The sequence below is a fragment of the Halictus rubicundus genome, chromosome 1 (genome assembly GCF_050948215.1).
Source record: "Halictus rubicundus isolate RS-2024b chromosome 1, iyHalRubi1_principal, whole genome shotgun sequence".
Taxonomy (NCBI): Eukaryota; Metazoa; Arthropoda; class Insecta; order Hymenoptera; family Halictidae; genus Halictus; species Halictus rubicundus.
Window position 1 is genome coordinate 30,927,492 of NC_135149.1, and position 17,483 is coordinate 30,944,974.

The 17,483-nt window shown below is 36.9% G+C and overlaps 1 protein-coding gene across 1 annotated transcript in view; it reads right to left on the reverse strand.

Moving 5' to 3' along the window:
• The window catches only part of LOC143360759 (uncharacterized), a 167,341-nt gene that overhangs the window by 39,949 nt on the left and 109,909 nt on the right, over window positions 1-17,483 (reverse strand). The window contains exons 5-6 of the mRNA XM_076799874.1: window positions 8,275-8,398; window positions 3,824-4,029 (exon numbers count right to left, since the gene is read on the reverse strand). Coding sequence (XP_076655989.1) covers window positions 3,824-4,029; window positions 8,275-8,398 — 330 coding nt within the window. The remainder of the gene's footprint in view (window positions 1-3,823; window positions 4,030-8,274; window positions 8,399-17,483) is intronic.

Below are 17,483 nucleotides of genomic sequence, written 5' to 3' on the forward strand. Positions count from 1 at the left end.
CTAATGGCCGCGCTAATTAAAATGCAAATGCTCCCGCGTGCAAAACACCGTTCCGCGGTCCCTACTTTTCTAATACCTTTCTTTATTTCGCCGCGCGTTCGCTTGTCATCCCGAATGCATAATGCATCGTTCTGCCGAGGAGTCAAGGAATTTGGAAAAAGGTCATAATGGAATGCGGCGGATATACGAGAGATTCCAAGGGATTTTTCCTTGAGTCGATTCGTGGGGGACAAAAGTTATGAAATACAATTTCATGTTGTGTCGCCAGATCGAGAAAAGCGAGGGGAGTACAATGTACCCACTCTTCGACGACCAGAATAACACGTGAAACGTTGCGCATGCGCGACGAGACACCATGCGTCGCCTCTCATTTTGTGGCGTTTGTGGCATTCGCGAAATTTAGTGACATTTTGCCAAAGAATCAACTGTCCCATATTGACTCGTGTCGAATGCTTATTGCTTTCTGAATATCCATCAACCTTGAAAATGAAAAAATTAATAAAATTTAATAGATACCATTACTGTAATAAACGGTCGAAGATGGAAGTTTTGAAGACAGCCTTTCTCATGGAAAAAATTGCTTTTCTTCCTTGAGATGCCCTGACGATTTTTAATATTTTCCTTCCAATTTTTGTTAATCTTTAAGCTGTACATTACCATCGTCGATTAAAAATTACTATTCATAATGTATTAAACATGCTATGCCAAATGCAATGTAGAAAATTTTCAAAATTCTTAAGACTTCGCAAGGAATATCTTCTGTATCATACGAGATCGTAGAATTTTACAAAATGGAGTATTTCCAGCATACTTTCTTCCACAGAATCATGTAAGAATTATTTCCCATCTCGTCCCACATCACAGGTTATTATTGTTTAAAGTCTAAAGGGTTCTTCGTCGGGACTCCTTGACGACTAAAAAAAAAATAGGCACAGAACCAAATTTTATTTAAAGAGCGATTTTTCAAAAATTTAGAGGTGTAATATATTTACTAAGCTGAATGTGTTTTTAAAAGTTGTTGAATTTGGAAACATACTTCTGGCGACACTGTCTAGTGCATAGGGCCGGGAGCTTTGAATAAAGTCAACAGTAACATTTTTAACACAGTAATAATTTTAAGACAGTAGAAATTAGACTGCGGAGCGGATTCATTACAGGAAAGAATTAAACAAAAATGACTGTACCTTTAAAAAATTGGTCCACTTAGATCGGACCGTTGCAGTTATTTCAATCTGGCGAGCTTTGGAAGATCGAACATTTTTGATCTTGTAACTGGATCAAATCCGCAGTTTGGAAATCTTTTTCAGCGTTTTTCGGTACAAAACGCGAAATAAAAGGGCAATCCGGCTATCTGGAGAGAGATCCGGTAAAAGGACTCGAAAGAACAAGAATCAATCGTTCGTAATCCTGTTCTCTATCCAAGGTTATTCAAGGTGATCTCAGAGATCCCTGCATATATATATATACATATATCCGGTGTAACTTTTATCGGTTTTCTCGGCGCGCGTATCGATTCGAGAGTCGCCTAACGGTAGCTCTCGTATCTTGTGGGGTGGGAGGGGGGTTTCCCTGACTCGATATTAGTGTTCCTTCTCGAGAATTTCTCGAGAAATTTTATAATTGATTATTTCTCATTTCTCGAGAAAAATTCCAGTATTTCTCAAGTTTAAATTTAGGAAAATTCTGATGAATCTCATTTATTTTATAACATATAAATTCTTAAATTCTCCGAAATTCTTATTTAAAACTTTAGAAAAACTGAATACTGAATTGAGTAATGAGTTTCTCGTTGTTATTAAAGAAGAAATATCTAAAAGAAGAGACAAGATTGTTGTATCCCTCATAAAATATCTGCATAATCCAGAATCTCTGCAAAAAGATTCAGAAGATACATTTTTTAATTTAACATCCAAGGCAGATATGTATAAAATGGCAAAACAAATTCTAGCAGACTTTTTGGAAAATACAACAACGATTCTTATGAAAATAGTGAGAAACTTTCAGATTCTCAGAATGAGGAACTGTGACTGGAAAAACAGTTAGAATTAGAAATCGCAGATAGCCTTCAAGAATTTAGTGTCGAGAGTTTAGCGGCAGAAGAAAATAAATTCCGGACTCTAACAAAGGAATTCCAAATTTTTTAGTCCACTGGAAAAAGTACACCCAATCTTCAGCAACTTTTGGACGTTCTGTATACGATAAAGCCAACATCTACACAAAATGAAAGAAATTTTTCTACGGCTACAGATTTTGTTACAAAAAGAAAAAGAAGTAGATTGTCTGATTCTACATTAGACGCATTATGCTTCTTAAGAAGTCATTTCAAAACAAAAGCGTAATGTTTCACTTTATAAAAGTTTGGTAAAAGTTTCCCAATATTTTTTGATTTTATTAAAAATTCTCGAGAAATATAGTCTTATTTCTCATTTCTCGAGAAATGACCAATGTTGAGAAATCAGGAACACTACTCGATATGCAGCAAATTGAAAAGCCAGGTGCATCAGTTACGGTTGTCAGAGTTTTTTTGCCACGAGACACCAAAATGATGGAAAACGCGGTTCTCCTCGAAACCGGCTTATCCGGGAAATCGAAGATCCCGCGAGAGAGACTTCTTTCAGAAGAACGTTTACTTTGATTTGCCGCCGTGCCGTTCCATTTTACCGGGCATGACTCCCTTTTTGTAATACCGGCGAGATTATCTGTTCACGCATCCACTATTTCATCCCCTAATCGCGGGGGATGCGACCGCCCTCGAGCCATCGTGCCACGAACTTTGAGAGACGGGAAACTCGAAACGGGAAATTCAAGTAGCGAGCACAGTAGAGTACAGTCATGTTATTGCTACAGGGAGATTTCAGCGAATCAAATATATTTGTTTCGAAACAATTTTGGAAAATGTATTATTTGCGTTTCAAGGGAATTTTCGGAACTGATGTACTCTTGTTTCGAGAAGACTACTATGAACAATATTTTCACTTCGAGGAAATTACTGCAAATGAATTGTCCTTGTTTCATGAAAATTTCAGTTTTGAGAAAAATTCGAGACTGTGAAAAACATCTTCTCCCGAATTTTCGGAACAAGTGTACTCTTGTTTCGAGAAGACTACTATGAGCAATATTTTCACTTCGAGGAAATTACTGCAAATGAATTGTCCTTGTTTCATGAAAATTTCAGTTTTGAGAAAAATTCGAGACTGTGAGAAACATCTTCTCCCGAATTTTCGGAACAAGTGTACTCTTGTTTCGAGAAGACTACTATGAACAATATTTTCACTTCGAGGAAATTACTGCAAATGAATTGTCCTTGTTTCATGAAAATTTCAGTTTTGAGAAAAATTCGAGACTGTGAAAAACATCTGCTCCCGAATTTTCGGAACAAATGTACTCTTGTTTCGAGAAGACTACTATGAACAATATTTTCACTTCGAGGAAATGGCAGCAAATGAATTGTCCTTGTTTCATGAAAATTTTAATCTTGAGAAAAATTCGAGACTGTGAAAGACATCTGCTCCCCATTCTGGAGAAGATGAAAGAACAAATAAAGAACTTGAAGAAAAATCGGTAATGCAATTACGAGCGTGCACAGTTCTGCGGTCTGCCTATTACTGGAAGGAAAAGAAAAAGAATTTCGAAACAATAGCCAGCCGAGAGAGCAGAAATAAAGCTGTAGTCGTTTGTTAAATGAAGCTGAACACAAGCTATCATTTTTATCCTCTTCTTTGAGAGCTGCGCTGTTTCTTCCTTCACAGTAGTAACTTTTATGATAGTACCGTGTACCAATGGTGTTTTTAACGTTTTTTGGTGGATCAGTTAAACAACTCACGCGTGTCGTGACGTCATGTGGCAACGACGTTTCATCACACGCCAAATTTCCCAGCAAATCGCCGTGTAGCAGAAAGCCATGACAGTCACGGGCAAGATGAGGACCAGGACCAACATGTAGACTTCATGCGCAAGCCATAAAAGTCCTGCATCGGAGTCCCTGACACACCAGTAGGCGATTACCCTAAGCCCCACCTCCTTGTGTGTCTGAAAAAAAAGCGAACACCACTCGTCAGAGAATTTATAAATTATTTTGTCTCGGCGTCATTATTAGACCGAGAATTTTTATGCACAGTAAAAATGTTCTGAAAATGGAGGGTAGATTAAAATATATTTCTTCTTTCGAACAGTTTAATTTGTCAAAAATAACATAATGACTCAACTGCGGACCTTTGTGCAAAATAAAATATTTCTGCATCAGTTGCAACAAATAGAAACCGAATAGAAACTGTCTGTCTTTCTTTAATAATTTAAGTAAAGTATACAGAGAATAGTATACTGGCATGATTCAGTCCTTGTAATCTTCTTACTACAATGAATGCTCGATACATGTCAACAACACGGGTCTTGCCAGTACCAAGTATCGTGCAGGAGACATAACCGAGCCTTGTTATGTTTTGTGGCCTCTCACAGAGTATTCCCCGCGGTAGTGGGGACAATTTCGCGACGTTTATCACATAGGCCTTGGCGACATATACAGGGTGTTTCACCTAACTTGAGCATCTATAATATCTCGCTTGTTTTTGTACTAAAAAAAAATGTCAGAGGAAAACAATAGTTGGTCCGGAAGGGCAAATATTATGGTAGGCAAAAAAATTTGTTCAAGGTTATATTTTTTGGGATTTCAAGGTCATCGAAGTTTTTTTAAATGGAACGATATATTTTTATTGTCGCTATATGATAGCCGAGGTCAAGACGAATCCAACGACCTGTGATATTATGATCTTCGCGTGACCTTCAGTTAATAATAAGTTATAATGATAATAATATACAGGGTGTGTATACATATTATGATATGTAAAGGTCAACCCGACGTAAACAACGCGCAATCTTTGCTGAAACACGTAAGTTTTAAACTTTCACATTTCATCCGCTGCAACATGATTATTCTTGCTCAAGGTCATTTCAAGGTCAAAAAGGTGGTATCCACTAAATTCAGTTTTTTATTGTCTATCATGCTATCGTAAAAAAATATACTATTCCATTTAAAAAAACATCGGTGACCTTGAAATTTCATTATAAAAACATGACATAAAAACTTTTTTTTCTTCACCATTCCTTACAGTCCTTTGAAATTTTCTGATAGGACTGTAAATACGAAAGATATTTAGGTGTTCCCATTTATGTGGGACACCCTGTATAATAAAATAATAATAAAAATATATCGATAATAAAAATATATCGTTCCATTAAAAAAAAACTTCGATGACCTTGAAATCTCAAAAAGTATAACCTTGAACCAATTTTTTGGAATATCGTAATATTTGCATCTCTAACTTCAAAAATAAAAACGGAAAACAAGCGAGATATTTTAGATACTCGAGTTAGGTGAAACACCCTGTACAGAGAATTCACTGTGAATTTCACTGCCCAATTTTATCACAAATGCATAAAATCGTCAATTCAGTAATTACTAGAATAAAGACTAGTTAACAAAGTCAACGATTTTTCGTTTCAGCGTTTCGCAGAAGTTCGTCCCGGAAGTACACAGAGAAAGTAAAGTTTGAAATGGCGGATGTTGAATGAAACCAGTCGAAGAAACCCGGCGGCTGAGGCCAATTAATGTAGCCAATTATAAAAACGAAACCCGAAGCGGGCTGAGACTCGGGAGCACGGCTTCCCGAGGATGTATTTCACGACGGTTTCCGGTTTTTATCGTCCCGCTCAGGAAATTAACTTCGGGTTCGAGTAATGTACTGTGCGATCTCTGCGTAAAACGAAAAGTCTACACTTTATCCTTTCTCTAGGGAAAACTGGGACTCCGATAATCCGAGGAACCGAAACTGAAACTTAAAAACGCGAATTATTAGCACTCTGGTAAATTAGAACTGCTTTAACGCGAGGATGTTTAATCACTGAATTATTCGGAAAAAATTGCGTTTTATGAAACTGCTCCCAACTGCGGCTTCTTAAAGTATCTCCCGACTAGTTATTTAACAATTTATAGCAGTTTAATTTTTCGGCTTCCGTGCGAAAGGTTTCAAGTAAAAAACCTTTTGACTGCAGATTTATCTCAATCAAGTCCAGAGAGCAAAGACCAATTTTTCTAAGAATCTCGTAACAATTTTCACAGTTATTTGTCATGGTCACAAATTAATTAGCGGAGAAGATTTTTGCACAAAAGCGTTCTTAACCGACGAAGGATTAACGGAAAGCCGAATCACCGAAAAATCCATACAACCGACGTCTGTTTTACGATTCAGCGAGGAAAAGTTTATTAAAACGCCGGAACTATATGCGCTCGCGAGCGCATGATTCTCCACGGTCGCATAAAGTCGTTTTATAGTCGAGCACGGCGCATTTACTTTACGAGAAGTGAAACCGAGTTACCTGACGAGTTTCATTAATTCTTTACTCCTGACCGCGGACGTCCGCGCGGGGGCGAGAATGTTAATTGATTTGCAATTTGATAAATCACGGGCTCTCAGATTGTGAACAGGGAAACAATGCCTGCTTGTTAAGTGGCTGCCGAGTATCCAGAAACTATAGTGACTCGGTCGAAACCAGCCTGCTAACTAACTGACCGCGAAACTTGCCGTCCCTGAACGAAATATGCTATGTCTATGCGACAAGTATGCCAACGTGTGCACGGCATATTAACTTTGATCACGTGTCACGATGAGTTGGGTCTGACAAAAATGCTTTTAGCAGCTCCGGCGAAAGCAGCTTTGTCCTAATTACTTATTATAGAAATAAGAAACAGAAATAGAAATATTATCATATTATAGAAATTAAAAATTAATGGTAATTCTGTAGTCAAAGAATTTTCTCAATTGTGACTGTCTCGCCACTGTGAAATTTGCAGCGTGTGAATGAAAAATGTGCAATATTAATGCGACAAGTATGCCAACGTGTGCACGGCATATTAACTTTGATCACGTGTCACGATGAGTTGGGTCTGACAAAAATGCTTTTAGCAGCTCCGGCGAAAGCAGCTTTGTCCTAATTACTTATTATAGAAATAAGAAACAGAAATAGAAATATTATCATATTATAGAAATTAAAAATTAATGGTAATTCTGTAGTCAAAGAACTTTCTCAATTGTGACTGTCTCGCCACTGTGAAATTTGCAGCGTGTGAATGAAAAATGTGCAATATTAATGCGACAAGTATGCAGAGATGTGCGCAGTGCATTAACTTTGAGAAAGTGCACGAGTTGATAAAAATGCTTTTAAGGGCTCTGGTGAAAGGAGCATTCGTTCTAAAATTCATTTTTGTACTTACTATAGTGGTATGTATGAACTTTGTAGCTACACTGCGGACCTTTATGCGTTTATGGTGTGAGCAATGGTTTGAAATGCAGGAGAGTGCATATAAAAGTAGAAATGAATGGTGAATACACAGTTTCGCGGATTTTCTCAATTCTGGTTGTTTCCCGCCGTGAAATTTGCAGTGTATCAATTAAAAATATGCAGCATTAATGTAACAAGTGTGTAGATGCTTGCGGAACACCTTAACAACGTGTACGGGTTGAAAATGTACAGCGAGATAAAAATGTTTTTATGAGCTCTGGTGGAAAAAGTCCATTTGAAATGCAGTTTTGTAGTTTCTCTAGATAGTACTTAATTACGAATAATTTTATCACTAGACTGTGGATTTTTGTACATTTATAGTATGTGCGAAATTTTGCAACGTAGGTGAACAACGAGTCATAATATATTTGCTTTAATTTATTTTTAAGGGGACACGGAAAGAGGTATCTTTCAGGTATCGATCAATGAGGTATCTCTCATTTGCGTTCCCTCAAAATGAATTACGAGAGCATTATCAATTCGCATAAATGTCCTCGAAATCTAGAAATTACGACACGGCGAAACCGAATTTAATGAATCAGAATTTAATTTACTACGACGCGAATTTAAAGGGAAGAAAATTGAATTTACTGGGAAGAGAATTTAAACGAATGGAAATTCGATTCGGCCCTGTTCCCATCGGGTCTACGCGATCTGGAATTGTATTTAATGGTAGCCGACAATGTTGCATTTAATAAACGTTACTGTTGATATAGATCATATTAAACTAGATCATATTAACATTTTATAGTTTTATCTAGATTCTGTGAATAAAAATCTCGAATTAAGTAGAACAGCCGAGTTACATTCAGTTTTAATGTGGAATAATGCGTATGAAATAATAAGTCCTGATTAAAAACTGAGTTATGCCGTTATTACTGTGGGCTACGGCTAAGAAGATTGTGGAAATAATTATGGTGGTAGAAAATTAGCGCTCACCTGGGTGAAAATCATCGGAATGCCGAGCAGGAACGACACCACCCAAGTTATAATCACGATCTTACGGGCCTGGCTTATTGTGCACGTGTACTGCGCTCTCATCGGATGAACTATCGCATAATATCTGAAACATGAGCGGAATTTCCGATTAGTTCGATATCGTTCACCACAGAGTGTCCGGGTCCTATGAAATACTAATTACACGTTGCCTGTGGCATTATCCAAATTTTTCCCTCTTCCAATATTCAGTTCGTGTTCAATCCTTCAAATGACAAAATTTCGTCAATAATCATTAAACCGCGGATTTTATGCATTTACGGAAAAAATTAGTAGAAGGTACAGAACAGAATGAAAAATTCACAGGGATTTTAAAATATCTCAACACTATTTTCAACCCTATTGTATTCTTTCCCTATTTTAACCTATTGTGAAGAAAATACATGAATTTGTAACCCCTTCACCTATCATTTTCTTCACCGGTATACGTTAATGGAAATTTCTGTGTTATAAAGAAATTACAATTCATGCGATTAAAGATAATAAAAATTTATTTTGATTTGAAATAGTATACTATAGAAATTCTGTTTCAAATCATTGTAATGAGTGTCTCTCAATATCAGGGCTAGCAAGAGGTTAAGAACTAATTAAAGCGGACAAAAATACAATACTGATAGATACTTTCTTCAAAAAGAAAAGTCTATTATAATCTACATTGAAATTATCATGGGGGCCCATAAGTAATTATTTTGGAATCTAAAACAAACTTTGTAGTAAATTCAAGTTTTTATTTCTTAATTTATTATATAATCTCCATCGTTATCAAGGACAGTTTGCCATCTCTCCTGCAAATTTTCAATCCCCCTCTTATAGAAATAATTGGTTACTTATGGCTATTATTTCACAAAATCATACAATTAGAATTGGGCTGTGGATCTTCCAACAAATTGAAGCTTGAAAACCAGTTGAAGGTCTTCCACTGAAGGTCACAATTTTCAAAACATTTTCCTGAAGTAAGAAAAAGTTTAAAGCTACACAAATGCTGAAATTCCACTGTGATTTCATCAGTAGCATTTCTTCGCATTGCGAATGCATAAAGATCTAATATTAAATACTAAATATTCTCATTGTCGTGCAGAAAGTTGCAAGACCATTCCATCCGAGGGATTAGGAGTTTTCGCGATGCAGATCCTGCGGATCGCGATTTCCGTGGAGGCTCCGAGCGTTTTCGAATCCCCGAGATTACGGCACGGGTTGCAGTGAAACGAAAGCGTGATGTAAAGAAGGAGAGAGAGAGAGAGAGAGAGAGAGAGAGAGAGAGAGAGAGAGAGAGAGAGGAAAAGGGGAATATATTGAGAGAGAACGATGAAACGGTGTAATGGCGCGAAAAATCTCCGCGAATGGTTCGCTTTACGGCCGCGGTCATTTCCGGAGCTGTTCCGTTCTCGCTCGCGTTTCCTTTTTGCTCTGTTCCCTCGTTCCACGCCTTCGCAATTAAGCGTGGAAAAAAGCGACTCCGATTATCCCGAGCCCCCAACTGCCATGACTGCGAAAGTATTCTCTGATTTCCTGTCGATCACACTGCTCCCGCACCGAAAATACTTTGCGTTCGATTTCGGCTTTCAGCGAGGATGAAATTTTCTTTCCCTACTTGTATTACTGTATTAATTTCTATACTTGTATTGCTGTATTAAACATTTAGAGGGGGTCTTGATTAAGTCATTACAAAAAAACTTTGTATTACTGTATTAATTTCTATACTTGTATTGCTGTATTAAAAATTTAGAGGGGGTCTTGATTAAGTCATTACAAAAAACTTTGTATTACTGTATTAATTTCTATACCTGTATTACTGTATTTAAAATTTAGAGGGGGTCTTGATTAAGTCATTACAAAAAACTTTGTATTACTGTACTAATTTCTATACTTGTATTACTGTATTAAAAATTTAGAGGGGGTCTTGATTAAGTCATTACAAAAAACTTTGTATTACTGTATTAATTTCTATACTTATATTACTGTATTAAAAATTTAGAGGGGGTCTTGATTAAGTCATTACAAAAAAACTTTGTATTACTGTATTAATTTCTATGCTTGTATTACTGTATTAAAAATTTAGAGGGGGTCTTGATTAAGTCATTACAAAAAAACTTTGAATACAGGAAAATTTAATAGTGGTGGAAATTATGAAAGTAAAGGAACAGTCTGAATAAAAATTTAATGTTTTATGAAAATTTAGAGGGGGCTCTGTTACATGATTATAAACAAATTTTGAACAGAGGAAAATTTAATAATAATGGAAATTATGAAAGTAAAGGCTAAGTAAAAATTAGTCAATAGAAATAGAAATACCGCGTCTAATGAAAGTTTCTCGACGAGTATTTTTTTTCTCCTCTTGCATCGTACATAATAATTCGATTGTTTTCCGCGGCCGCGGCCGGAGCTATTAAAATATCAAATTAAAAGTTTGGTTATTCTTGCGGGCTGATTGCTTCGGTTAAATAGTATGAAAAGTAAATAATTCCAGGACTACGGAGACTGATGAGAATTATGCACGGAACATGGGAACTTCTAATTTTATTTAAAATATTCAAATTAAGTTTTGTTTGAAACCTCACAATCTCACAATCAAACCTGTCTTACCAGGTTTTTTTCACTAATTATAAATACATAGAAATTTCTCGTTTTAAAGTTCTCAATTTTCTACCATAAATACTATAATTAATTTCATAGCTGTTAATGACAATTATACACTTCGAGGGTCCTGAAAAGTTGCCTCGCAATTTATTTGTTTTATAAGGATATTATGTCAATTGCAGAAATTGAATTTTCTGCTTTATGAAGTGAATTCAAATTTCTCGTTTCGAAGCTTCCAATTTTAATGAGAACTGTACACTCTGAAGCACCAGAAAATTTGTCCGATAATTTATTATTTTAAAAAAGAACGGTTTATCAATTGCTGAAATTGAACTTTCTACATTCTGAGATAAATACAAATTTCTAAGGTGAACCATAAATAAAATAAATGGCCTTAAACTCTTTAGGTGGATCATACACCCTAAAGGATACAAGAATTTACACCACAGCTTTCGCAAAAATATAAATGTTGCCTTTATCTCCTGATTTTTCCTAAACGCTGAAGTCTGATATCATGCTACTGACCACAAATCAAAATTTGCTATGCCAAAGGTTCACGCAGTGAACCATACATCCTTTAAACGACCCTGAAGCTTTCAGAAGAATCTAAAAATTCGCTCCGCAGTTCTCTTAAAAATATTTTCTCAGATACCGACTTCAATTTCCTGTGTCTGTATAAAGTGACGAACTTCAATTTCCTGCCTTTGAAAATAAATCAAAATGACCTATCCCAGAGGTTTCCACGGTGAGCCATGAATCATGCGAATTATCCTGGACTTTTTACACAGAATCGTGTACTGTGAGTGACAACGAAAAATCGATTCACAATTTCCATAAAATTTTAACTTCAATTTTCCGCTCCTCTGTAAAATGCTAAACTTTAATTTTTCTCGCTCTTGAATATAAATAAAAATTTCCTGTTTCAAAGCTTCCGATAATTAACCACAAACTATTACGATCTTAGAGCCTTTAAAAACATTGTGTAATTTGGCAGTCTCGAAAATTTTTCCAATAATTTCAATAAAAATATTTGACCAAACACTGAATTAAATTTCCTAGTAACAATTTTTCAAAGCTTCCAAATGTAGACCAACTCGGCACAATCAGAATTCACAAAATTCGATTACACTGAAAATTTACTCCACATATTTAATCAAAATTGTTTAATTAGGGGCTCGCTGGAATTCTCTAATTTTATTACACTGAAAAATTACTCCACAAATTTAATCAAAATTGTTTAATTAAGGGCTCGCTGGAATTCCCTAATTTTGCAGATAAATAAAAATGTCCAGACCTTCTAAATTCAAACCACGAATCTCAGGAATGTTTTAGATTTCTTCAAGGCCAACTCAGCACAATCAGAATTCCAAAAATTCGATTACACAGAAAATCTACTCGGAAAATTTAATAAAAACAGCAACTGCTGACTCCAATTTTGTATTTCTGCAGCCGAATAAAAATTCCTCAATTTGAGTCGCGAATGTCAGGAATAGTTTTGGGTTGTTTCAAGGCCAACTGAGTATCGATTCTCAGTGCGGTCTCGCGCTCTCGATCTTCTCGATCTTCGCGATCACGTTTAATGCGGACACATGTGAAATTTTTCACCGACCGCGGCAGCAGCGGCGTCGCGAACAGAATAGAAAAGAGAATAGGATAGTTTGCGAGATTTATCTGATAGCGTTCCGCGTGGATACCGCGATAAACAATAGCGAGGCGTGTAAGGGGGTGTACAATCGATTCAACGAGGCGGAATAGAGGCTCGGTGATAAGGCGCGGTTCAATTTCCTATGGAATCAAATAAATTTTAAGCAAGGTCGCGCGTGCAGGAGTCCTGGGAGCCTATTTTATCGGTTCTCTATTAAAGCGAGACGTGACCGGCAAGATCAAACTGAAAACCTCTCGGGAGAAATCAGAAATCCAGCGCTGTTGATGGCCAGCTGCCTCTTTTCGCTGTTTTCTAATTGTGGAACCACGTGGGCGCGAGGAAACGACAGCTCGGAGAGTACCTGTGGCACGAGGAATTGATTTGCACCTGTTGACGCCTGGAAAATATCCTGATCTTATTTATTCCTTCATGTAGCAGGACATTTTCGATCCTATTTACTCACAATTTTTGTTCGACGAAAAGGTCCGGCAAGAGAATTGTCAAAAAGTGCATTGAACTTTTTAATATTTACAAATATCCGAAAGATAGAATTGAAGAATAAATATTAGTAATTTCGGTTTTCACTAATAGATGGCTTTATGTTTTGTTTGATTGACTTCTGTTAACGTTGCATTTGTTTTCTTTCTGACATTTCATAAATGCATCTTTTGGGTTACTTTTGAAGCAAATTACACGTAATTTTGATTAAAATTGTTAGTTCTGTGTCAATTTGAACATGGAGTGCAAAAACGAACATTATAGGCACATATTGCTTTTTTATTTCCGTAGAGGTAAAAAAGCTGCCGAGGCTCACAAAGATATATGTGAAGTTTATGGTGTGGATTGCTTAACAGAACGCACGTGCCAGAATTGGTTTAAAAAATTCCGTTCTGGAAATTTCTCACTTGAAGGCGACCAACGTTCTGGTCGACCATCTGAAGTTGACGATGACCAAATGAAAGCCATTATCGAATCGGATCGTCATAGTACTGTCCGAGAGATTGCAGACAGGTTAAATGTCTCGCATACAACTATAGAATATCGTTTAAAAAGTCTCGGAATCGTTAAGAAGCTCGATATTTCGGTTCCACACGAATTGAAAGAAATTCACTTAACGCAACGCATCGACATATGCGATATGCATCTCAAACGAAATGAAATCGACCCTTTCCTGAAGCGAATCATCACTGGTGATGAGAAATGGGTTGTTTGCAATAACACAACTCGAAAACGATCATGGTCGAAGCGTGATGAATCAGCCCAAACCACGCCGAAAGCTGAATTGCACCAAAAGAAGATCGTGTTGTCAGTTTGGTGGGATTACAAAGGTATTGTGTATTTTCAGCTTCTCCCAAGGAACCAAACCATTAATTCAGATGTTTATCGTCGACAACTAACAAAACTGGACATAGCAATCAAAGAAAAACGGCCAGAATTGGCAAATCGCAAAGGAATCGTGTTCCACCATGATAACGCTAGGCCACACGCATCTTTGGTAACACGTGAAAAGTTATTGGAGCTTGGTTGGGAAGTGATGTCACATCCACCATGTAGCCCTGACATTGCACCACCAGATTATCATTTATTCCGAAGTTTACAAAACTCTTTGAATGGTAAAACTTTCACTAATGATGATGGTCCGAAATCGCACTTGGATCAGTTTTTCACCGAAAAGGATCAGAAGTTTTATGAGCGCGGAATTATGAAGCTACCAGAAAGGTGGCAAAAGATCATAGAACAAGATGGAAAATATTTTATTGATTAAGGTTCATTGCTTTGATAAAAAAATTGGATTTTATTTCACCTAAAAATACCGAAATTACTTTCTTGCCAACCTAATAGAAACATAATTATGCAATTTCAATGTTGTTGCCACGAGTCCAAGCAGGGGATTTTTTGATATTTACAAAAATAGATAGAAATATAATTGTACCATGTCAATGTTGTTAGCAAGGGGAATTAGAAGACTAATATCGAGGCCAGATTTTTAAACATTCTCGAGCGATTTTTTTGGCCAGGTCAACAGAACTCGAGAGGGAAGGTCGTCGGAAATCTTCGACGAAAAGGGCAGCCCTTCGCGCGTCATCGGTTCCAAGGGGTGACAGAAAACAAAGGCAAACGTATCAGCTGGAATTACGCCAGAAGACTAAAGCCTTCGGACGGACGAAACACACATACACTTAGATCCGGCATTCTCTCCCAGGGTCGGTGACTTTTTTCAAGGGAGATTGAAGTGGGGGTGCTCAAGAGATTCGAAAGAGAATCTTGCAATGATTTTTATGCTGATTACGTTTCGCTAACGCCTGAGGATCGAGTGTTGGGGAGCAGCTGAAACCTGCTCCGAATTTTCTTTCCTTCCAAAGGGAACGCACCACAATTTTACTAGGAAAATGTGGACAAGCTAGGGAGAAGATCTACAGATAGAAAGAAGGAGTTATAAATTTTATTAAGTGGAGGACCGTTGCTTACGAACTGAAAATGTGAAGTCTGCGAGGTTTATGGTTCTAATTTCTGTTAAGATACAAATTTTGGCAGGGAAAACGAGGTGGCTCATTAAAAGTTGTAAAACATGACTGCGAGAAGCCATAAAATTTCCCTCGACTCGTTAAAAAGTTACAAGATAAAGCTGCTTAAGCAGATTTCGTCTAGGCAGTTCCATGCCATAAAACAGATTTTCAGTATGCTTTCCAGGTGAAATCAGAGAGATAGGGAAAATAATTTTACTCTGTCTCCGAGCCTTTGAACTTGTCCAGTACAATATACACTTGCATAAAGTGCAAAAGCTTAACTAACAAAACAGAAAAAATATATACAGGGTGTTTCACGTAACTCAAACATCTAAAATATCTCGCTTGGTTTTCATGATAGAAAAAAATTGCAGAGGAAAACATTAGTTGGTTCAGAGGGGCAAATATCATGATAGGCAAAAAAAGTTCAAGGTTATACTTTTTGAGATTTCAAGGTCATCGAAGTTTTTTTAAATGGAACGATATATTTTTATTATCGCTGTATAATAGCCGATGTCAAGACGAATCCAACAACTTATCCAATTCGTTTTAATCCAACGAATTAAATTATAAGTATTTCAAACTTCGATGACCTCGAAATCTCAAAAAACATAACCTTGAACAAATTTTCTTGCCTACCATAATATTTGCCCTCGTGAACCAACTAATGTCTTCCTCTGCAACTGTTTTCTATCACAAAAAGAAACTAAAAGAAACAAAGAACCAAATGAAAAATGCAGAAAAATCGAAAGAATCTATACAAGAATAATAAAAATCTAAAATCTATATCCTCTGTGAAACAAGATTATAAAGAAGGTGTTTCGTAGAATGAAAATAAATGAACAATAAAAGGAGGACGATTCCCCGATAAATCCCAAGCGGGATTTAGATCCGCGATATTTTCGATGGTCGTTCGATCATCCTTGCCTCGGATCTTCTTTCTGCGCTCCATAGATCCTCCCTTGATTGTGTAACACGGAAAATTCCGGCGGATAAAATTTATAATTCAGCCTCGGCGTTGTTAATCCAGATGATACAACGCTGCAGAGAAAATTGCATCGCGATCTTCGAACTAACGGCAACGATTCATGACGAAGCGAGCTCTTCCCGCCACGCCAGGACAAAGTGCTTTCAACGACCGTAGCCCGAGCCTCGGCTATAAATAAGTGGCATTCCAGGGAACTCGTTTGCCTCCGCCAATTAAGCGAAATTATACGCCGGCCGCGCGATATCTCAATCGCGGCCACTTTCCCGGGAAAGTAAATTGAAACTGAGAAACGTCGAAAGAGCTCTCCTCTCGTGGACTCTCGAAACGTTCGGATTCTGCTACCTGTTTTCAGTCGGCTTGTCCGAGAAGTTTTAAAGTTCCTCCACTTTTACCCTCCTTTTGGTTTTCTTTTCTGCTCAGACAGCCGCCTCTTTCACGGCGAGCTTCGAGTTTCACGCGTTATGCTATCGTTTAACACGCGCCACACTAGATTGCGATAAAATTCCGAGAAGTCTGATCAATTTTCAATTGAAGCGATAAGTAGCTTGCTAATTTTTAGGGTTAGGGTTAAGGGAAGTCTAATCAATTTCTAATTGTACCGATAAGTAGACTGCCGATTTTTAGAGTTAGGGGAAGTCAAATCAATTTTTAATTGTACCGATAAGTAGCTTGCTAATTTTTAGGGTTAGGGTTAAGGGAAATCTAATCAATTTTTATTTGAACCGATGAGTAGACTGCCGATTTTTAGGGTTAGGAGAAGTCTAATCAATTTATAATTGTACCGATAAGTAGACTGCTAATTTTTAGGGTTAGGGTTAAGGGAAGTCTAATCAATTTTTAATTGTACCGATAAGTAGACTGCCGATTTTTAGAGTTAGGGGAAGTCAAATCAATTTTTAATTGTACCGATAAGTAGCTTGCTAATTTTTTGGGTTAGGGTTAAGGGAAGTCTAATCAATTTTTATTTGAACCGATGAGTAGACTGCCGATTTTTAGGGTTAGGAGAAGTCTAATCAATTTATAATTGTACCGATAAGTAGACTGCTAATTTTTAAGGTTAGGGTTAAGGGAAGTCTAATCAATTTTTATTTGAACCGATGAGTAGACTGCCGATTTTTAGGGTTAGGGAAAGTCTGGTCAATTTTTAGTTGAACCGATAAGTAGCTTGCTAATTTTTAGGGTTAGGGTTAAGGGAAGTCTAATCAATTTTTAATTGTACCGATAAGTAGACTGCCGATTTTTAGGGTTAGGGTTAGGGTTAGGGCTAGGAGAAGTCTGATCAATTTTTATTTGAACCGATGAGTAGACTGCCGATTTGTAGGGTTAGGGGAAGTCTAATCAATTTTTAATTGTACCGATAAGTAGACTGTCGATTTAAAACAGCAGTTCTCTGTTTTGTGTTTGATTTACTCATCTTTATCATAAATGAATAAAA